Raw genomic sequence first — 21552 nt, 5'->3', positions numbered from 1 at the left:
CCCAGGTTCGGGGTCACTTACAGGTAGTGCTAGGTCTTAGGGCAATTCATGGGATAAATATGGATGCCCAACAAGGAATCCTCTACCTCTATTTAAGAGGATAGTCATTTACAGTTTTGATCTCAACCAAGCCTTTTAAATATGTCTAGCCAGACGGATTTGAAAAAAGTGTTTGTCAGATGGTTTTAGAAAATAATTGTTTGTTTTTCAAAGGATTTGCAAATACATTTGCGGGCCCAAGCTGAGAGATTGAAAGGTATACCATTTGGTGGACCCAGGGGATAATTGATGTATTAAGCCCTCTTTTACATGAGACAGCCCCCTCTAGTGTATTTATGACTACTCCTTTACACTGGAAGGGGCTGTTCCAAGTACATAAAAGGGGCGAATTTATCATTTCCAAAACTCCTAAATGTATGGGTCAAGCGGTGGGGAACATGGCCCGCCATTAAAGCAACGGTCCTCTTTCCATCTACCCTTTTGTAATTTCAAAATTTGAAAACTCCCCTCACCTCCAACGGCTAGTAAAGATGATAAATCACACCTCCAAACAAAAGCCAACCATGTCTCTTTCTTCTCCATTAATTTGTTTGCAATTTTTATCTATAAATGCAAGCAACAAAGAATCAGTCATGGAGAATATCTGTTCATGCCAGGGCCAAAAGCTTCGAATTCAAGTTCAGAGCAGGGAAATTTTTTCCCAGCTTGGGAGTCAAAGCAACCCACTTCACCTTCCTCCTTAAGCTTCGTCGGTTTTTTCTAAAAATGGAAACTGATTCTGGAGTTCCAGTCCGGAATTGCAGAAGATGGTGCTCCATATCAAGAATCCTTCACATTATTAAGAAACCATTTATTCGGATTAAAGCCCCCACCAATAAGGGGAGATCGAATCTATGGCCGGAGAATGATTTTGTGGCGAAGAGGCATGGTGGGTTCTTGTCAGAGGTAAATGCTTGTTCTTATTTGATTTTCATTTGTTCATCCTTTAATTTTTCTAGATGCATGGTATATCTTAATTGGGATAGTAGATCATGTGGGCTACCATGGTAGTAGAAGTGTCTGGGTCCTACTCCAAATGAAGCACCCTGATCCTTCATTTTTACCAAAAAAATTTCATCATTGGCATTTCAAGACCTTTATCGAATAGAGATGTGAACTCTGTTCGGCCATGGGAAGATTGTTTTAATCTTGTAGAGCTGAACTATAATTAGAATTTTGATACTCATGATGCGACCGGGCTTAGCATTTTTAGGCATGTACATATGTATATGTATGTAATTATACAAGGAATGCTAAACTGAAGGGCGCTATTGAAAAAAAAGATCCAAACCATTCAATTGTTGGGTCCCAGTGTAAATAGGGCACGCCCAAAAAATCATCTCCATAGGATGATCCTAAGTCCTAACCAGAGGGTTTTATAATGTGCCTGTCCCATTACAGATCGGAGGGTTAGGATCATCATATGGAGATGATTTTCAGGGAACATCCCATTTACATTGGCGCCCAACAAATGAATGCTCTGGATCACCCTATGGATTGAGCTTCACTATACGTTTAAAAAATATGTTCATGTATGTGCAGACACCATTTAAGCACTCATATGTGAATTTTTAAGTGATTGTACTTGGTTAAAAACTTGATCAGGTCAAAATGAGCTTATTTTGGCCAGTCAGGATTGCCCCACCGAGGGTTTGATTAAGTTGCACTAGTCATGGGTGTTTTTAATTGAGTGGGTATGGTCACAATCCTTACTGTGTCACGTGGACTCACCTTGATTAGATAATCACTAGTTGGATCCATGGTTTCAAATTTCAGTTTCGGAATGCGTTTCGGTCCTCACCGAAACCGAAATTTCGGTTAAAATCCAACGAAATCAAATAAAATAATATTTTATCTCCTACAAAGTTTCGGGCGAAATTACCAAATTTCCGCCAAAATTACCAAATTTCCGCCAAAATTTACGTGTTGAGAGAAGGGTAGAGAGAAGAGCTAAGAAGAAAAATAGTGAGTTGGAGACTTCTCCCCCTCACTTATGTATTTATATAATGAGGGAAGGTACAATGACTACTATGCCTTTGGGCAACACCCCCCTCAAGCTGGAATGTAAATATTGAGCATTCCAAGCTTGGTTCAAATATCACTAAGTCTAGCCTTGCTTAAGGGGCTTGGTGAGAACATCAGCAAGTTGGTCTACCGATTGAGTGAAAGTAGTGCATATCTCTCTCTGCTGAATCCTGTGACGTGTGAAGTGACAGTCCACCTCTATATACTTCGTACGCTCATGGAAGACCGGATTGGTAGCAATGCGGATAGCGGCCTTGTTGTCACAGTATAGTTGTGCAGGGGATGAGGAGGGAAATCCGATCTCAGACAGAAGTGATCGTAGCCAGATAAGCTCACTGCCAGCATGTGACATGGCTCAATACTCGCTTCAGCGCTAGACTTGGCTACAACATTTTGCTTCTTACTGCGTCAGGACACTTGGTTACCTCCCACAAAGGTACAATGGCCAGTCGTGGAGCGTCTATCTGTTGGAGAGCCTGCCCAATCAGCATAACTGTATCCCTCAACTCTATGATGGCCATGTCTTTTGAAAAGCAGCCCTTTCCCTGGGGCGCTTTTCAAATATCGAAGAATCTGACTCACAGCTACCAAGTGAGATGTACGAGGAGCGCTCATGAACTGGCTAACAATTCCCACGGCATAAGAAATATCGGGTCGAGTCACGGTGAGGTATATGAGCTTCCCCACAAGTCTCCTATATCTACCAGGGTCATGTAACAAGTCACCTTCTTCTGGATGCAGCTTTGTATTTGGTACCATGGGGGTAGTGGCCAGTTTCATACCTGACGACCCTGTCTCATCTAGAAGATCCAACACATACTTCCTCTGTGTGTGTGTGTGTGTGTGTGTGTGAGAGAGAGAGAGAGAGAGAGAGAGAGAGAGAGAGAGAGAGAGAGAGAGAGAGTAGTACCAGAGTATGCTACCTCAATCCCTAAAAAGTATCGAAGGCGGCCAAGATCTTTTGTGGAGAACTCTTTTTGCAGAAAAGTCTTCAACTGCTGAATACCAACTGTGTCACTCCCTGTGATAATAATGTCATCCACATACGCTATAAGAAGAACATGACCAGCACCTGACTGATGGCTGAAAACTGAATGATCAATTGCACACTGCCTCATGCCATATCTCATGAGGGCCTCACTGAATCGTCCAAACCAGGCTCTAGGAGACTGTTTGAGACCATACAAGGATTTACGAAGCTGACATACTGAGGAGGACATCTCCCCCTGAGCAACATAACCATGCGGTTGCTCCATAGTCCATATACACCTCCTCAACCAAATCACCATGGAGGAAGGCATTTTTTACGTCTAGCTGATATAATGGCCACCCATGATTGACTGCAAGAGAAATAAAAACACGCACTGATGGAATCTTAGCATCAGGAGAGAAGGTCTCATGGTTGTCAATCCCATAGGTCTGCGTATACCCTTTGGCAACCAAATGCGCCTTAAGGCGCTCATCCGTCCCATCTGGAAAATATTTGATGGCATACACCCATCGACAACCAATAAGATGAGCACCAGGACGAGGGAAAACTATATCCCAAGTATGATTGGCCTAGAGAGCGGCCATCTTGCTGTCCATAGCAGCACGCCACCCAAGGTGAGCAAGAGCCTCCTGCACAGATTTAGGCAAAGAAACATAGGACAAAGAAGAGACAAAGGTACGAAATGACGGGGTAAGATGATCATAAGAAATATAAGATAAAATAGGATGAGCAGTTGTGTGAACGAGTGCAGGAGGCAATAGGAGCATCTACAGCTACATCAGGAGTAGAAGATACATGAGAGGTAGAAGGCGGTATCTCCGGCTGAGAAGACAATGCCTCAGGTGCAGAGTGATGGACATCTGGCCTCGGACGCCGCTGACTTCGGCTCCCCTTCCTCCCCCAGCTCGTAGGAGCTGAAGGAGGAGGAGCTGGGACTGGTAATGGTGCAAAATCTAACATAGGAGGAGCCACTGATACCTCTAACGGTGGAGAAGAGGACGCAACCGGGTCACGTAGGACCGGAAGGGGAAGAGGAACCTGGGGGTCGGATACAATGGGAGTACTCTCAGCAGGAACAATAAAGTAGGAGACCGACTCCAAGAATGTGACATCGGCAGAAGCAAATAAGCGTCGTAGTCTAAGATTATAACAACGATAACCTTTCTGGGTGCGAGAATACTCCAGAAAGACACATTGCTCCGCCCGAGGGGCCAACTTATCCAGGCCGATGTAGACGTTGTGAAAAAAGCAAACACAACCAAAAATCTGGGGAGTGAGGGGAAATGGATCCCCCTGAGGATGTAAGACCGAGAAGGGAGAGGTGCCATATAAAATAGAAGAGGGGAGACGATTAGCCAGGAAACAAGATGTAAGAATGGCATCATTCCAATAGAGTTGAGGAACCCGCATGTGAAAGAGAAGAGTACTGGCCATATCAAGTAAGTATCAGAGTTTTCTCTCGGCAACACCATTTTGCTGGGAGGTGTAGGCACAAGAGGACTGATGAATAATGCCATGGGTGGATAAAATTTTTTGAAAGTCACCAGAGAAGTACTCCCTAGCATTATCAGCGCGCAAACACTTAAGAGGACAACCATATTGGGTAGTAATCTCTGCATGACCTCAAAGCGGCCTTTAAGGAGAATCAACCAAGTCACATGAGAGAAATCATCCACAAAGAGGACAAAATATCGATAACCAGAGAGAGATGTGGTCCTGACGGGACCCCATACATCAGAATGTACTAGCTCAAAAGGAGAAGAAGCACGACGATCGACCCGGGATGGGAAGGACACACGATGGTGTTTCCTGAGCTCACAAGATTCGCACTGAAAGGGCAGAAGAAAGCCAGAAACAACAGAGGACTACTGAAGTCGCGAAAGGGAGGGATGGCCGAGACAACAATGCCACTGGTAGGCATTAACAGAAGCATGTAACATAGCAGGAGGGGTGCGATCAAGACGATAGAGACCATCCACCACACGTCCCAAACCAATCGTCTTCCCAATCGACAAATCCTGAGAAACACAATAAGAAGGAAAGAAAGAGACTGAACAGTTAAGAGTCTTTGTGATTTGACTAACAGAAAGTAAATTGAAGGGGGACTAAGGAACACAAAGTACCGAGGACAAGGGAAGACTAGAGTGAGGAGAAATAGTACCAATACCGAAAATAGGGGCAGTGGTCCCATTGGCCAAAGTAACTGTATGAGAGGCAGAGGGTGAAAGAACGAAGAGAGGCAGAGTTACCCATCATATGGTTGGAGGCCCCTGAATCAATAATCCAGTAGCTGGAGGTAGTGAGGAGGGAAGCTGGCGAACCACTGGGACTGTGCAGCAGGGGCAGGTAGGTGCGCGGTGGTGCGCACGCAGGCACAAAAACTCATCATACTCGGCCCTGGAGATAAGGAAATAATCATCATGTGCGACTAGTCCAGCGGATGAGGATGTAGAGGCATAGTATGTAGCCACAAAATGTCCCCCTGTCGGATAAGAAGTGTAGTAAGGGCACCCACGCCCACCAACGACACGGCCGCTCACAGAAGCATGGCCACGAGCCCACCGTCACAGCTAGAATGATTACCCCCAACATATGTGCCAACAATAGAAGTATCAGGAAAAGGGACACTAGACCCATGAGGCCGCAGACAGCGTTGCGCACGAGGAAGGATCCCTGGGAGGGAAGGAATGGACCCTGTCAAGAGGGGCAGAAGCCATCTGTGGGAAAGAAGCCTCCGTAGAAGGGAAAGAGCAAGATAAAGTGGTCGAAGGTAGAAGAGGTGATCCTGACACTAGACCCATGAGGCCGCAGATAGCGTTGCGCACGAGGAAGGATCCCTGGGAGGGAAGGAATGGACCCTGTCAAGAGGGGCAGAAGCCATCTGTGGGAAAGAAGCCTCCGTAGAAGGGAAAGAGCAAGATAAAGTGGTCGAAGGTAGAAGAGGTGATCCGATAGTATGAGTCGAACTAACATGAGGAGTCATGAGGACGGAAATATAGAGACACACTCAACTACACAACGGCAGAGGAGAAGAGAGAGAGAGAGAGAGAGAGAGAGAGAGAGAGAGAGAGAGAGAGAGAGTGGGCCCAACCATGATATCGTGACCACAATGAAGAGAGAAAGAAGAAGAAGACTGAGGATCACTAGCCAGGGAGAATAGAGGCTAGCAGATGAAGACGGAGGCACAATAGCTCACTCAGTCATTTCATTAAACAGGTGGTGTGCACCTTTGATACCGCGGCTCCGAAGAAGACAAAGAGAAATTGTAGACATAGGACAATTAACCAAAGAAGAGATATCAACGAGCCAAAGAGATCGGAGCCGCGGAGACGAAGAGGGAGAAAGACATAAAGGATTTAGACCATGTAGGAGAGTGTAGAAAAAAGAGACTACGAAGGCAAGAAATGGAAAGGAGAGGTATCCTTTTAGATTAGGGTTTCACGGGGAAAAAGGGTTGTGAGAGGTTTGAGGGGAAGGCCGTAAGGTTAGGGTTTGAGCGGGGTAAATGGAGAAAGGGGGGAAAAAAAGAGGAGAGAAAAAGAAAGAAAAGGAAAGAAGAAGAAGAAGATGGAGAAAGGGAAAAAAAGAAAGAAAAAGGAAGAAAGAAGAAGATGCAGGGGTATTCCAATGGTGGTCCCTAGGTTAGGGTAAACCCTAGGGCTCTGATATCATGTTGAGAGAAGGGTAGAGAGAAGAGATGAGAAGAAAAATAGTGAGTTGGAGACTTCTCCCCCTCACTTATGTATTTATACAAAGAGGGAAGGTACAATGACCACTATGCCCTTGGGCAACACATACATCACATAATACACATCTAACATAATGTTTCGGGTATACCAAATTTCGATTTCGGTATCCACTGAAACCCGTGGATTTCGGTCGAAATTCAAAACCATGGTTTGGCTGGGCATAGTGTCGGAGAATAGTGGAATAAGAAGGAAACATGGAGGAGAAAAGCATTGAATTTGCCTGGAATTACCTAGGAGGTAAGTAGCATTTGGTTGTGCGGCACAGACTCGTAGAGTAGGGGAATAAGTAGGTGTCATTACTAATATAGAGAGAGAAGAGAGGGGGAGAGAGAAACAGAAGAGAGAAAAGGCACTATTCCCAAGATTTTCAAGCAAAATTCCACCTTTTTTAAGGGAATTTGGTTTGAAAACTATAAGGAGGGGACAAGAAGTCCACCTCATCAGACATGAAATTCACCAGGAGCAAGGTTTTGAATTTCGACCGAAATCTGAAATTTCGGTTTGAAATTCAGGGTTCGGTTGAGACCGAAATCGAAATCCACTATAATCGAAACGGTACTTTATTTCGATCAAAATTTCGTCTGAAATTTAAGAGATTTGACCCAAAAATCTCGATTGTTTAATATTATCCCGAAATTTCAGCCGAAATTACCGAAATTTCGATCAAAATTCCACACCCTATAAAATAGCCGTATAATGATTTCGTCTAAATTTCTGAAATTTCGGTTTCAGTGAGGACCGAAATGCATTCCGAAACCGAAATTTAAAGCCTTGCCCAGGAGACATCCAAATGTGTCTTCTTGGATTTCATTTTATAAATGGAAGCCAAACAAGGAATGACATCTGAAATTCCTTCAAAATCCCGTCGGTTTCCGAGATTTAGGGCAACCAAACACAGCCAAGAAAACCTTCAGCGTGTCAACTCCAGCTTTAACTCCCTCTCCATCATATGATAACCGGCATCCGACATTGACCTTGTCATCAATAGCCTCACCATCCTTGGACTTGGATGTGTCTCGTGTCATTGCTCACTCGGTTCATCTTTAACCACCACCCTTTGCTGAGTCCAACTTGCTTCTCCTCAATCATGAATCCCATCTTGAGCATGCATCTTAAGTTGAGCAATCTATTCTGCACTACACAACATTCTTGGTATTGTCTGCCCCCTACTCATGCTTGGGGCAGTGGTCATAGCCAAAGCAATGTTCAGCGTGTCAACTCCACCTTTAACTCCCTCTCCATCATATGATAACCGGTATCCGACATTGACCTTGTCTTCAATAGCCTCACCATCCTTGGACTTGGATGTGTCTCTTGTCATTGCCAATCAGTTCATCTTTAACCACCACCCTTTGCTGATTCCAACTTGCTTCTCCTCAATCATGAATCCCATCTCGAGCATGCATCTTAAGTTGAGCAATCTATTATGCACTACACAACATTCTTGGTATTGTCTGCCCCCTACTCATGCTTAGGGCAGTGGTCATAGCCGAAGCAATGTTCGTGGGCATGTCCAATGTAGAAACCGAGAGATCTCTAATCTCTCACGTAAGGATCAAACATGATGTACAACAAAACATCAAGAAAAGATGCAAGAAACACAGTCGCGCAAAAGAAGAACAAAAGATTTACCTGATTTGAGAGTGTGCCTACGCCCACGGGAGAAGAGTTTCACTAATTCAGTGTAGAGTTACAAACTCTCATTTTTGACCTAAGACAATCTCATAACTCGCAACTCTCATTCTCAACAAAACTCAAAGACATTCTCACAACTCGCAACTCTAATACTTGGCTTATATATCAGTCCCACTACATCAAGAAAATCATGGATTCAGTTTTGGTTGCACCAACTCGACTCATGTGTGCATCTTGCACATTAGTCCATCAAGGTGTTGTATCAGACTATCAGTGCCAGAATACAAGCTAGCTACACAACATCCGGAATGGAGGTCATTATTCATCGTCCTTACAAACCAACCATACTTAGGTTGTTCTATATATTGGTACTTCTGATACCGCTTGAACCACTTCTTGTTCTGAAATTCGTAAATACCTTGGACATGTGTCACTCCACTGTTACAAGTGCTTCAACTAAGCATATCAGGACAATTATCTGCTTCAATCACTTGGTGCAATGTCTCTTGGCCACAATGATCAATAGTGATTTCCGAATACTGGTGCAACCAATCACATGACTGATAATCTTCAGAACATTAGTGCCTACTCTGAATAATCTTCAGACCATTAGTGCCTACTCTTGAATACAAGGTTAATGACACTGCTTGTGGGTAATGGCTCGCCCGCTCGGAATACCAGGTTAATGACACTGCTTCTGGGTAATGGCTCTCTGGCCATTCATTTTTTTTTTCTTTCTAGTTCAATCAGGGACTTTTTAACTTTCTTTCTAAAAAGGCTGGCTTATTACGCCACTGACTTATCTAATAAGAACCAAAAAGCAGCAAATTAGATTTGCTTTAGCTACCACTTTCTTATGTAACAGAGTCGGGAATAACGGCATGGAAGTCTCTCGCATGTCCCATTAAGAGGGAGGTATACACTAAGAAGGATCTATACACAATGGGCAGAGACCACAAAAAGTGTACGGATGCTTTGGACACCATCCAAACTAATGAAAATTACATTTGGAGAATTGGGTGGCACCATCCTGGTATCTGACATGCAGGGAAACACTCCATTATTAATAGGGTCTGCGAAGAATTTAAAAGTGGTTTCTTTCATGAAGGAATTTGCTTTTGGAGAACTGAATTTTCGATCACATATACAGTTACGATTACTCTTCTCATTTCAAACACGTTTCTCTTTCTGTACGTAATATTATATGGGTGCCTGCCTGATATTAAGAACCTCCTCTGCGTTGTTCAGTTAACTAACGACTTGGATTTTCTTTTAATGTTCTCTTCTGATAGATTTCTTATTAAGGATTGATCATTAGGAAAAATCCTACATACCACACTAATTAAGGAAGGGATTTTTACCCCATATCTATAAATTGCCGTGAGCTTTCTATGAGCACTCTTGATAGATAGGCTGATTTTTCTTGAGTGTGTAGTACTGCATTTAGGTCTTGAGATGAACCAGAAGAAGGTAGAGACAATGAGCGTTTAATAGACTCACAACTTACATGGTTTGGCTATGTTATGTAAGAGGTTCATTAGGTCCATCATCTCTTCAATCATTGATTGTTTCCATGAAGGTTCATTTTTGTGGATTTTAGAGGCAGAGAAGAGCTTTGAGTTAATCCTGTATCCTTTTTTCCAGTGAACTAAGTGACACTATGCACTGGTACTCTACATACTGCATATTTTTTTAGCGGGATAAGTGATGCATTGAAACTCTACATATGTTCGTAGGTTCTTCGTAATTGGTGGAATTACTTTATTCAATGGCCCTTCATTCTATGTTTAGATCATGAGGCCTTGAAGCACTTTAAGATACAATAAGTTGAGTACTCAACATGCTAGATGGGTGACTTACCTGCATGACTTTACCTTCCTGATTCGACTTAAATTTGGGAGTTAGCATAGAATGGCTGATGCTTTGAGCAGAAGAGTCATGCTTTGAGCAGAAGATGATGAGGCCTTGAAGCACATTAATGATACAATGAGTTGAATTCTCAACATGCTTGATTGGTGGCTTACCTTCTTGATTCGACCTAAAGCAGGGAGTTAGAATAGAATGGTTGATGCTTTGAGCATATGAGGCATGCTATTAGCCCCTATGATTGCCAAAGCTATTGACTTTGATGTGATGCTAGAGTTATATGCCGAAGATGTAGATTATTCTACGGTTGGGTCCAATGTCTAAATGTAGTAGTTATTGTTGTTAGTAATATGTAAATCAGTACTGTTGGGATTCGAATACGATAAAATAATATTGGTCGCCGAAGATGAAGTCACACTTAAGAGAAGCAGTAATCATGAATTGTAAACAAAGAAAATAGAGAAGAGATCACTTATCGAGTTGAGACATGAATATGTATTTGGTGTCCTAAAGGCAAATCTTGCCCCCATTATGACGAATCCACAGTGCAGATTGGATGATCGGCGTATGCCTCCAGGATACGTCACCTCTCGCTCCAAGGGTGTGCACTTTCGCAGCCCAGATGCCTTTCGAACTCGCTTATCATGCTGATTGCCTTGATCAGAAGAAAATAATGGAGGACGAAGATTGTAAAAGACAGAACCAGAGAGAACCAGGAGAGAGAAAACATAAAGCTTTTTTTTCCTTTTGGATTATCTCTCTGTTATCTCAAAAGTGATTTTAAAGAAACTGAAAAGACTCTTAATTCGTGAAACGTTACACCTTATTTGTGCATTAGATGTTTCTAAATGATCCAATAAATTACGTGGAAACCTTAACCTAAACGGTAAAGAAATAAACACTATCCCTCAAAGAAGCTCTTTTGTTGTGGTAAAGAAAACCTTTTCCTCAAAAAGGAAAAAGATAAAATAAAATAAATAAATGTAAGTAGATAAAATAGAAAAGAAAATTAAATAAAAAATGAATTACATACATGCACGCTATGTCCACCCGACCCGACCTGGCATGGCAAGGCTCGGTACGCGTGCATGATAAAGATTTTCCCTCAAACTCCATGGATTTCTCTCTAAGAATCTCCCACACTTAGAGATTCAACTTCTATATTTACCCCTCTCTTCTCTCATTCTTCCCATGTGGGACTAAAGATCTCTACGAAACTCAGGAAGAAATGGAGGGAGATTCAAATTTGGGTTTGAAATTATCAAAAGTTCAAAAGAGCACAAGTGTACCACAAAATGACGAGACCGGAAGTTGTATTTCTGAATTACAATGTGGATTTTCTTTTAAACCAACAAGAAAAGGACAGGATGTCTTTTCTGTTAAAATATTAATGAAAGGTAAACATTAATGGCACATGGATCTTAACTAATTTGCCTCCTAGTTTCAAACCTATTGGTTACAGGTGAATCTTTAGAAAGAAACTAAAAATGGATGGAGATTCAAATTTGGGTTTGAAATTCTCAAAAGTTCAAAAGAGCACAAGTGTTGCCACAAAATGACAAGAGACCGGAAGTTGTAATTTTGAATTACAATTTGAATTTTCTTTTAAACCAACAAGAAAAAGACAAGATGTCTTTTCTCTTAACTAACAAAAGGTAAACAATAATGGCACATGGATCTTAATTGATTTACCTCCTAGTTTCAAACTTATTGGTTACAAGTGAACCTTTAGAAAGAAACTAAAAATTGATGGTACTATTGAAAAATACAAAGATGACTAGTAGCCAAAGGGTTTAAACAAAAGTAAGGAATGGACTTTTTGGCATATATTCACCTGTAACCAGAATAACTATCACACGAGTGTCAATTGCTATGGAAGCAATTTATAATCTAGAAATCTATCAAATGGATGCCAAAACAACTTTCTTAAATGATGAATTAGATGAAAAGATTTATACGGAGCAACCTGATGGTTTTGTGATCCAAGGCTAAGAACACAAAGTATGTAAACTAATAAAGTCTCTATATGGACTGAAACAATCTCTTCAACAATGGCATGCGAAATTTGATAGTGTGATATATCTAATGGATTCATAATTAACGAAACAGATAAATGTGTATACAATAGATTTAGTACGGACACTGCTGTAATTGTATGTATGTATGTAGATAATATGTTAATCATCGAAACAAATGTAAAGGTAATCAAAGACACTAAAAAATTACTATCGAATAACTATGATATGAAAGGCCTTAAGAAAGATAGATGTGATATTAGGTATTAAAATTAAAAGAAATTTAGAAGAAATAATTTTAACCCGGTCTCAGTATGTAGAGAAATTTTTAAAGAGGTTCAATCAATTTGATTGCAAACCTGTATTTTTAAAGAGGTTCAATCAAAATATCTCGTTGTAAGTGTACAATGATGCTAATTGGATATCAAGATTAGAAAGTAAATCAGGGAGTGGATATGTCTTCACCCTAGGTAATACTGTAGTTTCTTTGAAGACAAACAAGCAAACATGTATAGTAAGATCTAATATGGAATCAGAATTCATTGTTTTGGAGAAAGCAAGTGAGGAAGCCGAATGGCTTAGAAATTTGTTGATAGATATTCCACTTTGGAATAAGCCAGTATCATGTATTACAATCCATTATGATTGACAAGCTGTTATTGGAAGAGAAGATAACAATGCTTATAATAAAAAATCTTGACACATTCGTCTGAGGCATAACTTCACAACACAGCTATTAAAGAATGGAGTGATAACCATTGATTATGTAAGATCAGTAGACAATATATCAGATTATCTTACAGAAGTACTAAATGGGAACTTGTCATTAGCACATCGATGGAGATGGGCTAATTAAATCACCAATAACAGGAACCCAACCTATTTGTAATGAGATTCTAAGAAGTAGGTTCAATGGGAACAAGTTATTTGAGTGATTTGTTTTGCACCATGATGATAGTTAATTAAGTTCACAGAGCCTATTATTATATGTGGGTGTAACCTGTGACGCGAGGAGGATGAGTTATTGGACTATCAATGTTATAGTTGACTAGCTGGTTAACTAATTGTTAGTGGGGTGCATACTTATATGCAATTCTGATAGATACACTTATATGAGTGTGGAAGTGTTGCTGCTTTCTATGAGAATTGGGCAAATTCTCTCTAACGCTCTCATGAAAACATGATACAACACATGGATGACAAGTGCTAAACCGTATGAACTTGCTTATGTATGTGGTATGTTATCTTAGTTTATTACTCAAAGTACATGGTTCAAGATTTGATAAGCTCACTAAGTACTTGATAAATTCAATATATCTACAATAAGTAAAGGTTCAAGTCCAAAAATCACCTATGTTGTATTGATGCATAACATATTCCTTTGCCTTGTGATCAAATTAGTCTCTTTGTGATTTTATTGTTTTCTTACAATTTCGAATTATTTGGGGATTGTTTACTTTTCTTTTATATTTTAAGAGAAAAGACATCTTGTCCTTTTCTTGTTTGTTTAAAGAAAAGCCATATTGTAATTCAAAGCTACAACTTGCGGTCTTTTGTCATTTTGTAGCACACGTGACCTTTTGGAGTTTTGAGAATTTCAAATCCAAATTCGAATCTCCCTTCCATTTCTTCTTGATATTTGTGGAGATCTTTAGTCCCACATTGGAAGAATGAGAGGAGAGGAGAGAGAGAATCTCTAAGGGTTGGGGATTCTTAAAGAGAAAACCATGAAGTTTGTAGGAAAATCTTTACCCTACGCGCGTCGAGCTGGGCGGGCCGGGTCGTGTACTTGGCGTGTGTGTGAAATTTATTTTATATTTTTTCCTTTCCTCTTTTATCTAGTTACATTTATTTATTTTATTTTATTTTTTCCTTTCCCAGAAAAAGGTTTTCTTTACCACGGAAAAATAGCTTCTTTATCAGATAGTGTTTATCTCTTCTTTTTCGTTTGGGTTATGGTTTCCACGTGGTTTAGTGGACCGTTTGGAAACATCTAATGCGCAATTAACGTGTGATGTTTCGTGAATTAAGCATATTTTCACTTTCTTTAAATTCGGTTTTGTGATAACAGAGAGAGATATTCCGAAAGGAAAAAAGGCTTTCCATTTTCTCTCTTCTGGTTCTCTTTGGTTCTGTTTTTACGATCTTTGTTCTCCTTTATTTTCTTCTGATCAAGGTAATCGACATGATAAGCAAGTTTGAAAGGCATCCGGGTTGCGTGAGTGCACACCCCTAGATTGAGAGTTGATGTCTCCTTGAGGCCAATATGTCGATCATCCCATCTTACAAGATTATTACTTCTAATAAGTGTGTGACTTCATCTTCTGCGACCAATATTATTTTATGATATATTTCAAATCCCAACAGTACCGATTTACATATTAGTAGCAACAATTACGACTATCTTGTGCAATATCTCTAGTAAGGAAATTCACAATGCATTCTAACTAGTTCTTTGATAGAGTATTATGTTTGAGATACATCGATGGGGCTAACTGGATATTTTGGTTGGGATAAGACTATTGCCTTCTGTTTTGTATGGCATTTAAACCAAGAGTGAGAGCTAGAATAGCTAGCTGTACACTCCATTACCAGTCCTACAGGCTCCATTGGAGGATATTTGTATGGAGTTTGTTTTAAGTCTTCCATGAACTCAATGAGGTTTTGATTGTATCTTTGTTGTTGTTTATATTTTTTCTAAGATTATACATTTTGTTGTATGTAAGAAGACAATGAATGCTTCACATGTGGACAACAAAAGGACATTATTTTTTATTTGAAGATAGGGGTTTAAGTGAAGAATAGTTAAGGGTTTTCATATTTCATCGGTGTAAGGGATTTGAAAGGGTGTCTAAACCATAGTCGCCAGAAACTCCTTGGGCGGGTGGGAAACCCGTTTCCCCGAAAAATCGTTTCTCGCGGGTGGGAAACTCGTTTCCCCTAAAACGAGGGAAACGTGTTTCGGAAACGTTTCCGAAACATGATAAAAAAAATTGGAGAAATGTTTCCGAAATGCATGGGAAACATATGAGAAACTTATGTAAATTATGTGTGAAACGCGTGATAAACGTATGCAACACTTGTAGAAAACGCATGTGAAACGTGTAGGAAACATGTGTGGAACTTACGAGAATCATTTTGGAGAAAAAACACATCAAAAATTGTGGAACAGAAATTTAAAAAGAAAACAATAGCACATATTGTAATATAAATGAAAATATGAAAAATTCAAACAGGAATTTGAAATTAACAAAATTTAAATCTACAAAACTACATATATTTTCCTTATGTTTCATGTATGGTTTCTCTATCGTATCTGAAATGCTTCTAATGTGTTTCCTAAGACGTTTCTCATATGACTTTCTATCGTTTTCTCGTTTCTCATTTCCCCTATATTCCTTTTCACATGTTTCCCGTTTTCGTTTCACGTTTCGTTTCCCGAATTTGTTTCCCACCCTGGTAGCTATGGTCTAAACCCCATGAATTTGAAGTATTGAAGAAATTATACTGTTTATGAAGAGAAGAGTTTCCTTAGCTTTGGTCCTTCAAGTGGTGGGAAAAGAAGTGAGAGAAATCACTTACTACGAAGAAAGAAACCATCCAGCATCAAGCCAATTAATTGGTGGGATTTGAATTGGCTTGATGCTGGATGGTTTCTTTCTTCGTAGTAAGTGATTTCTCTCACTTCTTAATCTTTGTGATTTGGTTTATATATTGTTACCTTGTGCGGATTGTGGACCATGTTTGCTTAACCTCTTATATATTGTCATATGATTAGTTCTTGGGTTGTTTTTCGTGTTCGATTATTGAAATCTATGATTGTCTGGATTTGCTTCATCAATCATCTTGACCTGATTTATTGTGTGAGACCTTGGCAGCATCAACATATAACTAAAACATAAAGGAAAATACATGTGCAACACATATAACAAAAACACAAATTTATACATGCACAAAATATGTAACAAAACCCAAACGGACTACATGCACACCGTATCTAATAAAAACTGAAAGGGATACAAGAACAAAACATGTAACAAAAACTGAAAGGAATACACACACAAAACACAAAGCAATACAATACATGTACTTTTATGTGGATTCTTCAACATGTGTGTAGTATCCGTGTGAGAACGTCTCTGATTTCTGTACTTTTGGATTCACTGAGATACTTCTTGATCTCTTTTATTTGTTTTTTTAAAAAAAAGGGATTTGCTAGCGTCCATTGCAAAAGGCACTTCGCGGATGGCCTGTTGCATGTGAGATCAGCCACCTCGTGAATGAAGACAAAATCTGTTGAAAAGTGAGCCTGTGTGGTTGCTCTCACATGCAACAGGCCATCTGCGATGGACACTCTCACATGCAACAGGCCATCTGCGATGGACACTAGCAAATCCTTTTTTTCTAAATACTACTTCCACAACTTTACAATTATGGGACGTTTTTTATTTTATTTTTACCCATCCCAATAGTAAGTTTTTAAATGAAAATAAAACATTATTTGTGCTTATTAAAATTTTCAATTATAACCATATTTTTATGTAAAAAAAATTAAAACTTAGAAGCTGATAAAAATACTTTTGTGAATCCACAAATCAATCTTTTTAAGGTTTGCCAAATTTGGCACTCGATACCTGTGTCGGATTCCAACACTAGTACCTGTACTTATGCAACATAAGGTGGCTCTAAAGGTTAATGTAAATTTTCTTTTACCTATTAAACTTGTACTATATAATGGGAAAACTTAGAGGTTACACGAGGTTATTTTAAAACTCATAAATGTAAAGTTTCCATTAATTATTAGATACTTTTTAAATGTAAATCGGTACTTGAAAACTTGGGAGGCCTTCAAGGTTATTTAAAACCATATAAATATAAATTTCCGCGTAACTATTAAATATCTTTCCCATGCAAATTTCTGTATAATCGTCAACTAATATGTATGATATACACCATTCTTAAGCTCCAGCTCTATTTTTACCATATAAAAAATACACCATTCTTAAGCTCTGGCTCTATTTTTACCATATGAAAACTTAGCCATAAAAGTATTTATTTTTTTCCCACAAACAATATTCGTGGCTTATTTTCTTGTAGTATAAATATGTAGAGAAATGCACTTGATTAAGATCTACAAATATCAATAGCTAAAATTTCTTTAAAGAAAAAGAATTAAAAAAAGCCTTTTGAAGGAAGAAGCGTGGGGGGGGGGGGGGGGGGTGGTCCTGATCTGGGTCACTTATTTTTATTTTCAATTTCTATTATTTGGATAATTATTTAATATTGATTAAAGCAATCAAATTTGCCTGCAGGAACCATTACCCGCGATAACTGGAAATCTGGCCCTTCTTTCTGGTTCAGTCTCTCAGAAGGATCATGAAGGAATCACCATCTATGCTTTTACTCTCATCTTTTACCTTGTTTTACTAGTAAAGAGTTTTCTAAGCAGAACAAGCCATTTCCCATTACTTTTAGTTGCATCAATGGCTTCTTCAATTGGGTTTTCTTTGAATTATTTGAATTATAGAGGTCATATTCCAGAAGTTGTTTGGAAAGCCTGGAACCATACAATTTCTTTTGGGTGTTTATATCTTCTTACACAGGTTAGTAATTTTATCAATGTTATTTTTTTAGTTTCTTATCTAGCAATGTGATGGATATTATGGTGATTATTTTTCAACACATGTTTTTTTCAGGTTATTCTGTCTAGATTTTATTTCCATATTGAGAGGAAGAAGTCAGTTGGTTTCTTAATCTCGGCTATGTTACCTTTCTACTTGAAAATGGTATGTCTCTAGGAACCATATCCAATTTGTTCCTTCCTTTAGGCCATGTTTGGCAACCATGCATTTTTTTTCCACGGAATATTAGCTTAGAGTTTTTCTTTTACCTATTTTCAGCCACTTCTCACACTCTCGTCACTCATGGCTTCTCCATTCACTCACTCTCCCACCACTTGATAAACAAATATTCTATGGAAAAAGCTTTGCCTTAATGGCTAGTTTGGACTGTAAATGCACAGCAAATTTCAATTATGCATTTAAAAAAAAAAATTATACAAACAATATATAATGTTAATGACTTTTTCGCATGAAAATAATTGTTCCCACTTTGCAAAATATTTTATTTTGTGTGTGCAGTGAAGAAAGACATGAACAATCGTTTTATTGATATCCAAAAAAGCTGTTAGTTGTTAATATTTATAAAATTAAACTTTTGAAATTTATCATCATACATTATTCTCATTTGTTTGAGGTCTTTAACATCTATATGCATCCACCAGCATGTTGGCCCCAATTGGCTTGATCGATTATATTTGCTGCGTTGTGATCTTAAGAGCAAGGTAAAAGCGATCTTGGGAGATACACGACCAAAGGGCCCGTATAGAGCTCCCATATTTCAAAACACACTTACAATAGACTTGGAGTTCTTTTCCCTTTTTCTTCAAAATGTGGATGCCTTGAACCATAAAAGAGATTTTGCTAGTCATTTTGGGGGGTGGTGGTGAGCATGGCCCCCCTCATGCTATATGTGCCTCCGCCCCTGCTAAGCAACATCATCCATCCACATTGACTTTTTGATAATTGATAATTTAGCGTAGACATTAATAACTCTAGAAAACATACAATGACTTTTACATTTTTCCACACAAATTAACTATCCTAGAAGACTACAAAGACTTTACAAAACCATAATTTACAATTTCCAACCATAATGTACATGCCAAACTAGGTCATGAATCTTCATACTTATTTGTTTTTTTATCTCCATTTATATCCCTAAGTCATCAATCTTCATATTTATTTGTTTTATATCTCCAGTCATAGCCCCTTTGAGATGTAAAATATATCTCTTCTCACCGTCCCTTACTGTATGGGACAAATGTATGCATTTGTCGAAAGATTAATTTTATGATATATTACACATGACTCCCCCCCGCCTTTCTGTGCTCTCCAATAATGATTCCTCTGGCGTTATGACCTTTACGACAATGATGTTTCTATTGATCAAATTATTCCGTGGATTGGATTTCACATGATTGTCTTTGGCTCTCCACACGTGCGCATAATAGAAGTTTGTACAACTGCATCTCCATGTTATTATTAGGTATTTTGATTTAAGTTCCATATAAAGGGTGAATTAGAATAACCCAACTAAAGCGTAATAATCATACGTCTGTAATGCATTGTATGGCTCCATAATAGGTCACTGTTCTCCTCTTTCGAAGGAGTCAATGACTATATATGGCTATTATGTTGATACCAAAGAAGAGTTCAACCTAATAGTTTTTTCCATTGAAAAAGGAATGTTTAGAAGATGGCCAATTGTAATGTGAAGATTTATCAAATGTATCCATCTCCAACCTTGAGATCTTCTTGCTAGCAGACAAGGGAGGAAGCATTTAATTAACCTGTGATTCGGCCGACGTCAATTTTGACCCTCAAACCAGTCTAAGTTGCACAAAGCCACAAACCATTGTCTGCCACTAAAATTTGACACCAAATTCTTGATGGACAACCATGAAAACTTCGGTATTGCATAATGTTGACAACCATGAAAGCTTCAGTGTTCTTTGCCTCCCCAACTTTGTATCTTTATTATGGACATCTCCCCCCATCCACATGTTATTTTTGGATTTAATATCTAATGGGTATATAGATGTGGGTGGTCAAATAAGTGAAAACCAATTCAACTTTATGGAGTTTGACTCAAGGGCAAGTTCTCAAGGGTAAGGAGAGAATCCCTAGTAAGTTATTTCAAATCTTGAATGCACAAGTTCTCAAGGGTAAGGAGAGAATCCCTAGTAAGTTATTTCAAATCTTGAATGCACTTTGGTACATGGATTTTTTCATACAAAATTCCAGGATCAAGTGGGGCTGCAATTTGCTTGAAAACAAGGAAATTATTCTCTAGTTTAGAAAAAAATTCAATGGAGAACGTGTGTTGGTCAAATACAGGGAAACTCATTATTGGTGAAACTCATCCTGATCCATGTTGTCATTTCTCTTATTTCATTTGTTTCTTCCACCTTTAAACAGATGGAGTAACTGAAATGGGTGTCGTTCCTAATTTTAAGGGTGCAAATGGGGAAAGAATTTGGTTTTAGTTGTTTTCTCATTTTCTGTATTCATCTCTAATTTGGTACACGTGTTTGTGATCATGACCACTCATGTGGCAGCCAAATCGCCATAGTGCAAAAGAGGGTGATCCTAAACCATCCCTGAGGTGGAAAGAAGGGCCCGCGAAATGCAATTTGTGAAATTACGCTCTCTTTCAAAATTGGGGCAATTTTGTGGAAACCCATTTCGCCTCAATTTCACAGTAGAGAAACAACACCACACAGGCTCACTTCTTAGCAGATTTTGTCTTATTCATTATTAATTCCTCTAAGGTGGCTGTTCTCTAATGCAAAAGTGAGCCCCAAAATGGCCTTCCGCGAAATTGGCTAGCAAATCCATTGGAAATTTATACTTTTAGCACATTTTTCTCACCTGTCTTAGCTTGCAGATGGACTTGGGGGTATTATCCAATGGCGGAAAGAACGCAACAGAAGCATCTTCGACATGGATTGCTAACCTACTACTGGTGTGCCAAAGCTTCTCTAATATGGTAAGCCAAACAAAACCTATGTTAAAGGTGCATTTTGATTACACCCAAATCTCAATGTGAGTACAATCTGGGCCTTTTTTAAGTTTTAGATTACACATAAAGCAATGAGGTTTACATTCCCCTTCTCATTTTCACTCCTAAGTATGAATATTTTCTTTGTTCCAGCTAGTAGACCCTGGAGACCCCAAGAAATTGGTATCCTTCTTCTCATCAGCACACTTCTTGGTGAAGGAAATTGCCAAAAGGTTGGCCCCTTATTTATTTACTTGAATTTTACATTTATTAATGGATCTATTCCACCCATTTGCAACAAAGGGTATTAATTCTCTTCTTTATCGATACTCATCCCATTTCTTCATTATCTATTTATCTATCAAAATCCATTTGAAGTCATTAATGCAAACCACACCAATGATGTTGACACAAAGAGGAATTGATGGAAGATTGCAAGACAACATTAAGGGCCTCTTTGGATACTCTTAAAAGTTATTTGAACATAAGGACGCAAATGGTTTTGAACTTGAAGAGGGTCTCTTTGGAATACCCCAAATAATTATTTGCAAATAATCTTGTATGTAAATGCGAGATTTTATATGGTGTAAGCCCTTATAGTCCCTTATTT

General features: G+C 39.0%; 1 protein-coding gene across 1 annotated transcript; it reads left to right on the top strand.

Moving 5' to 3' along the window:
- Positions 1–573: 573 nt before the first annotated feature.
- On the top strand, positions 574–21323 carry LOC143848621 (maltose excess protein 1-like, chloroplastic). The gene is made up of 5 exons (XM_077357603.1): positions 574–945; positions 17633–17923; positions 18017–18106; positions 20829–20930; positions 21096–21323. Exons 1-5 carry the CDS (start codon positions 610–612, stop codon positions 21198–21200), a joined length of 924 nt encoding a protein of 307 aa, XP_077213718.1. The 5' UTR covers positions 574–609; the 3' UTR covers positions 21201–21323.
- The last annotated feature ends 229 nt before the right edge of the window (positions 21324–21552 follow it).

The sequence above is a fragment of the Tasmannia lanceolata genome, unplaced genomic scaffold (assembly GCF_043159265.1).
Source record: "Tasmannia lanceolata isolate RefF3 unplaced genomic scaffold, GAP_Taslan_0.1 ptg000016l, whole genome shotgun sequence".
Taxonomy (NCBI): Eukaryota; Viridiplantae; Streptophyta; class Magnoliopsida; order Canellales; family Winteraceae; genus Tasmannia; species Tasmannia lanceolata.
Note: the sequence above shows the minus strand (reverse complement) of the source record. Positions and strands in the feature narration are given on the sequence as shown.

Bases quoted from the DNA above. Each gene is read 5' to 3' on its own strand.
- LOC143848621 (XM_077357603.1), top strand. From the start codon at position 610: ATGCAAGCAACAAAGAATCAGTCATGGAGAATATCTGTTCATGCCAGG. The intron at 17,924-18,016 runs GTTAGTAATTTT...TGTTTTTTTCAG, and splicing joins GTTTATATCTTCTTACACAG to GTTATTCTGTCTAGATTTTA. The intron at 18,107-20,828 runs GTATGTCTCTAG...CTTAGCTTGCAG, and splicing joins TACCTTTCTACTTGAAAATG to ATGGACTTGGGGGTATTATC.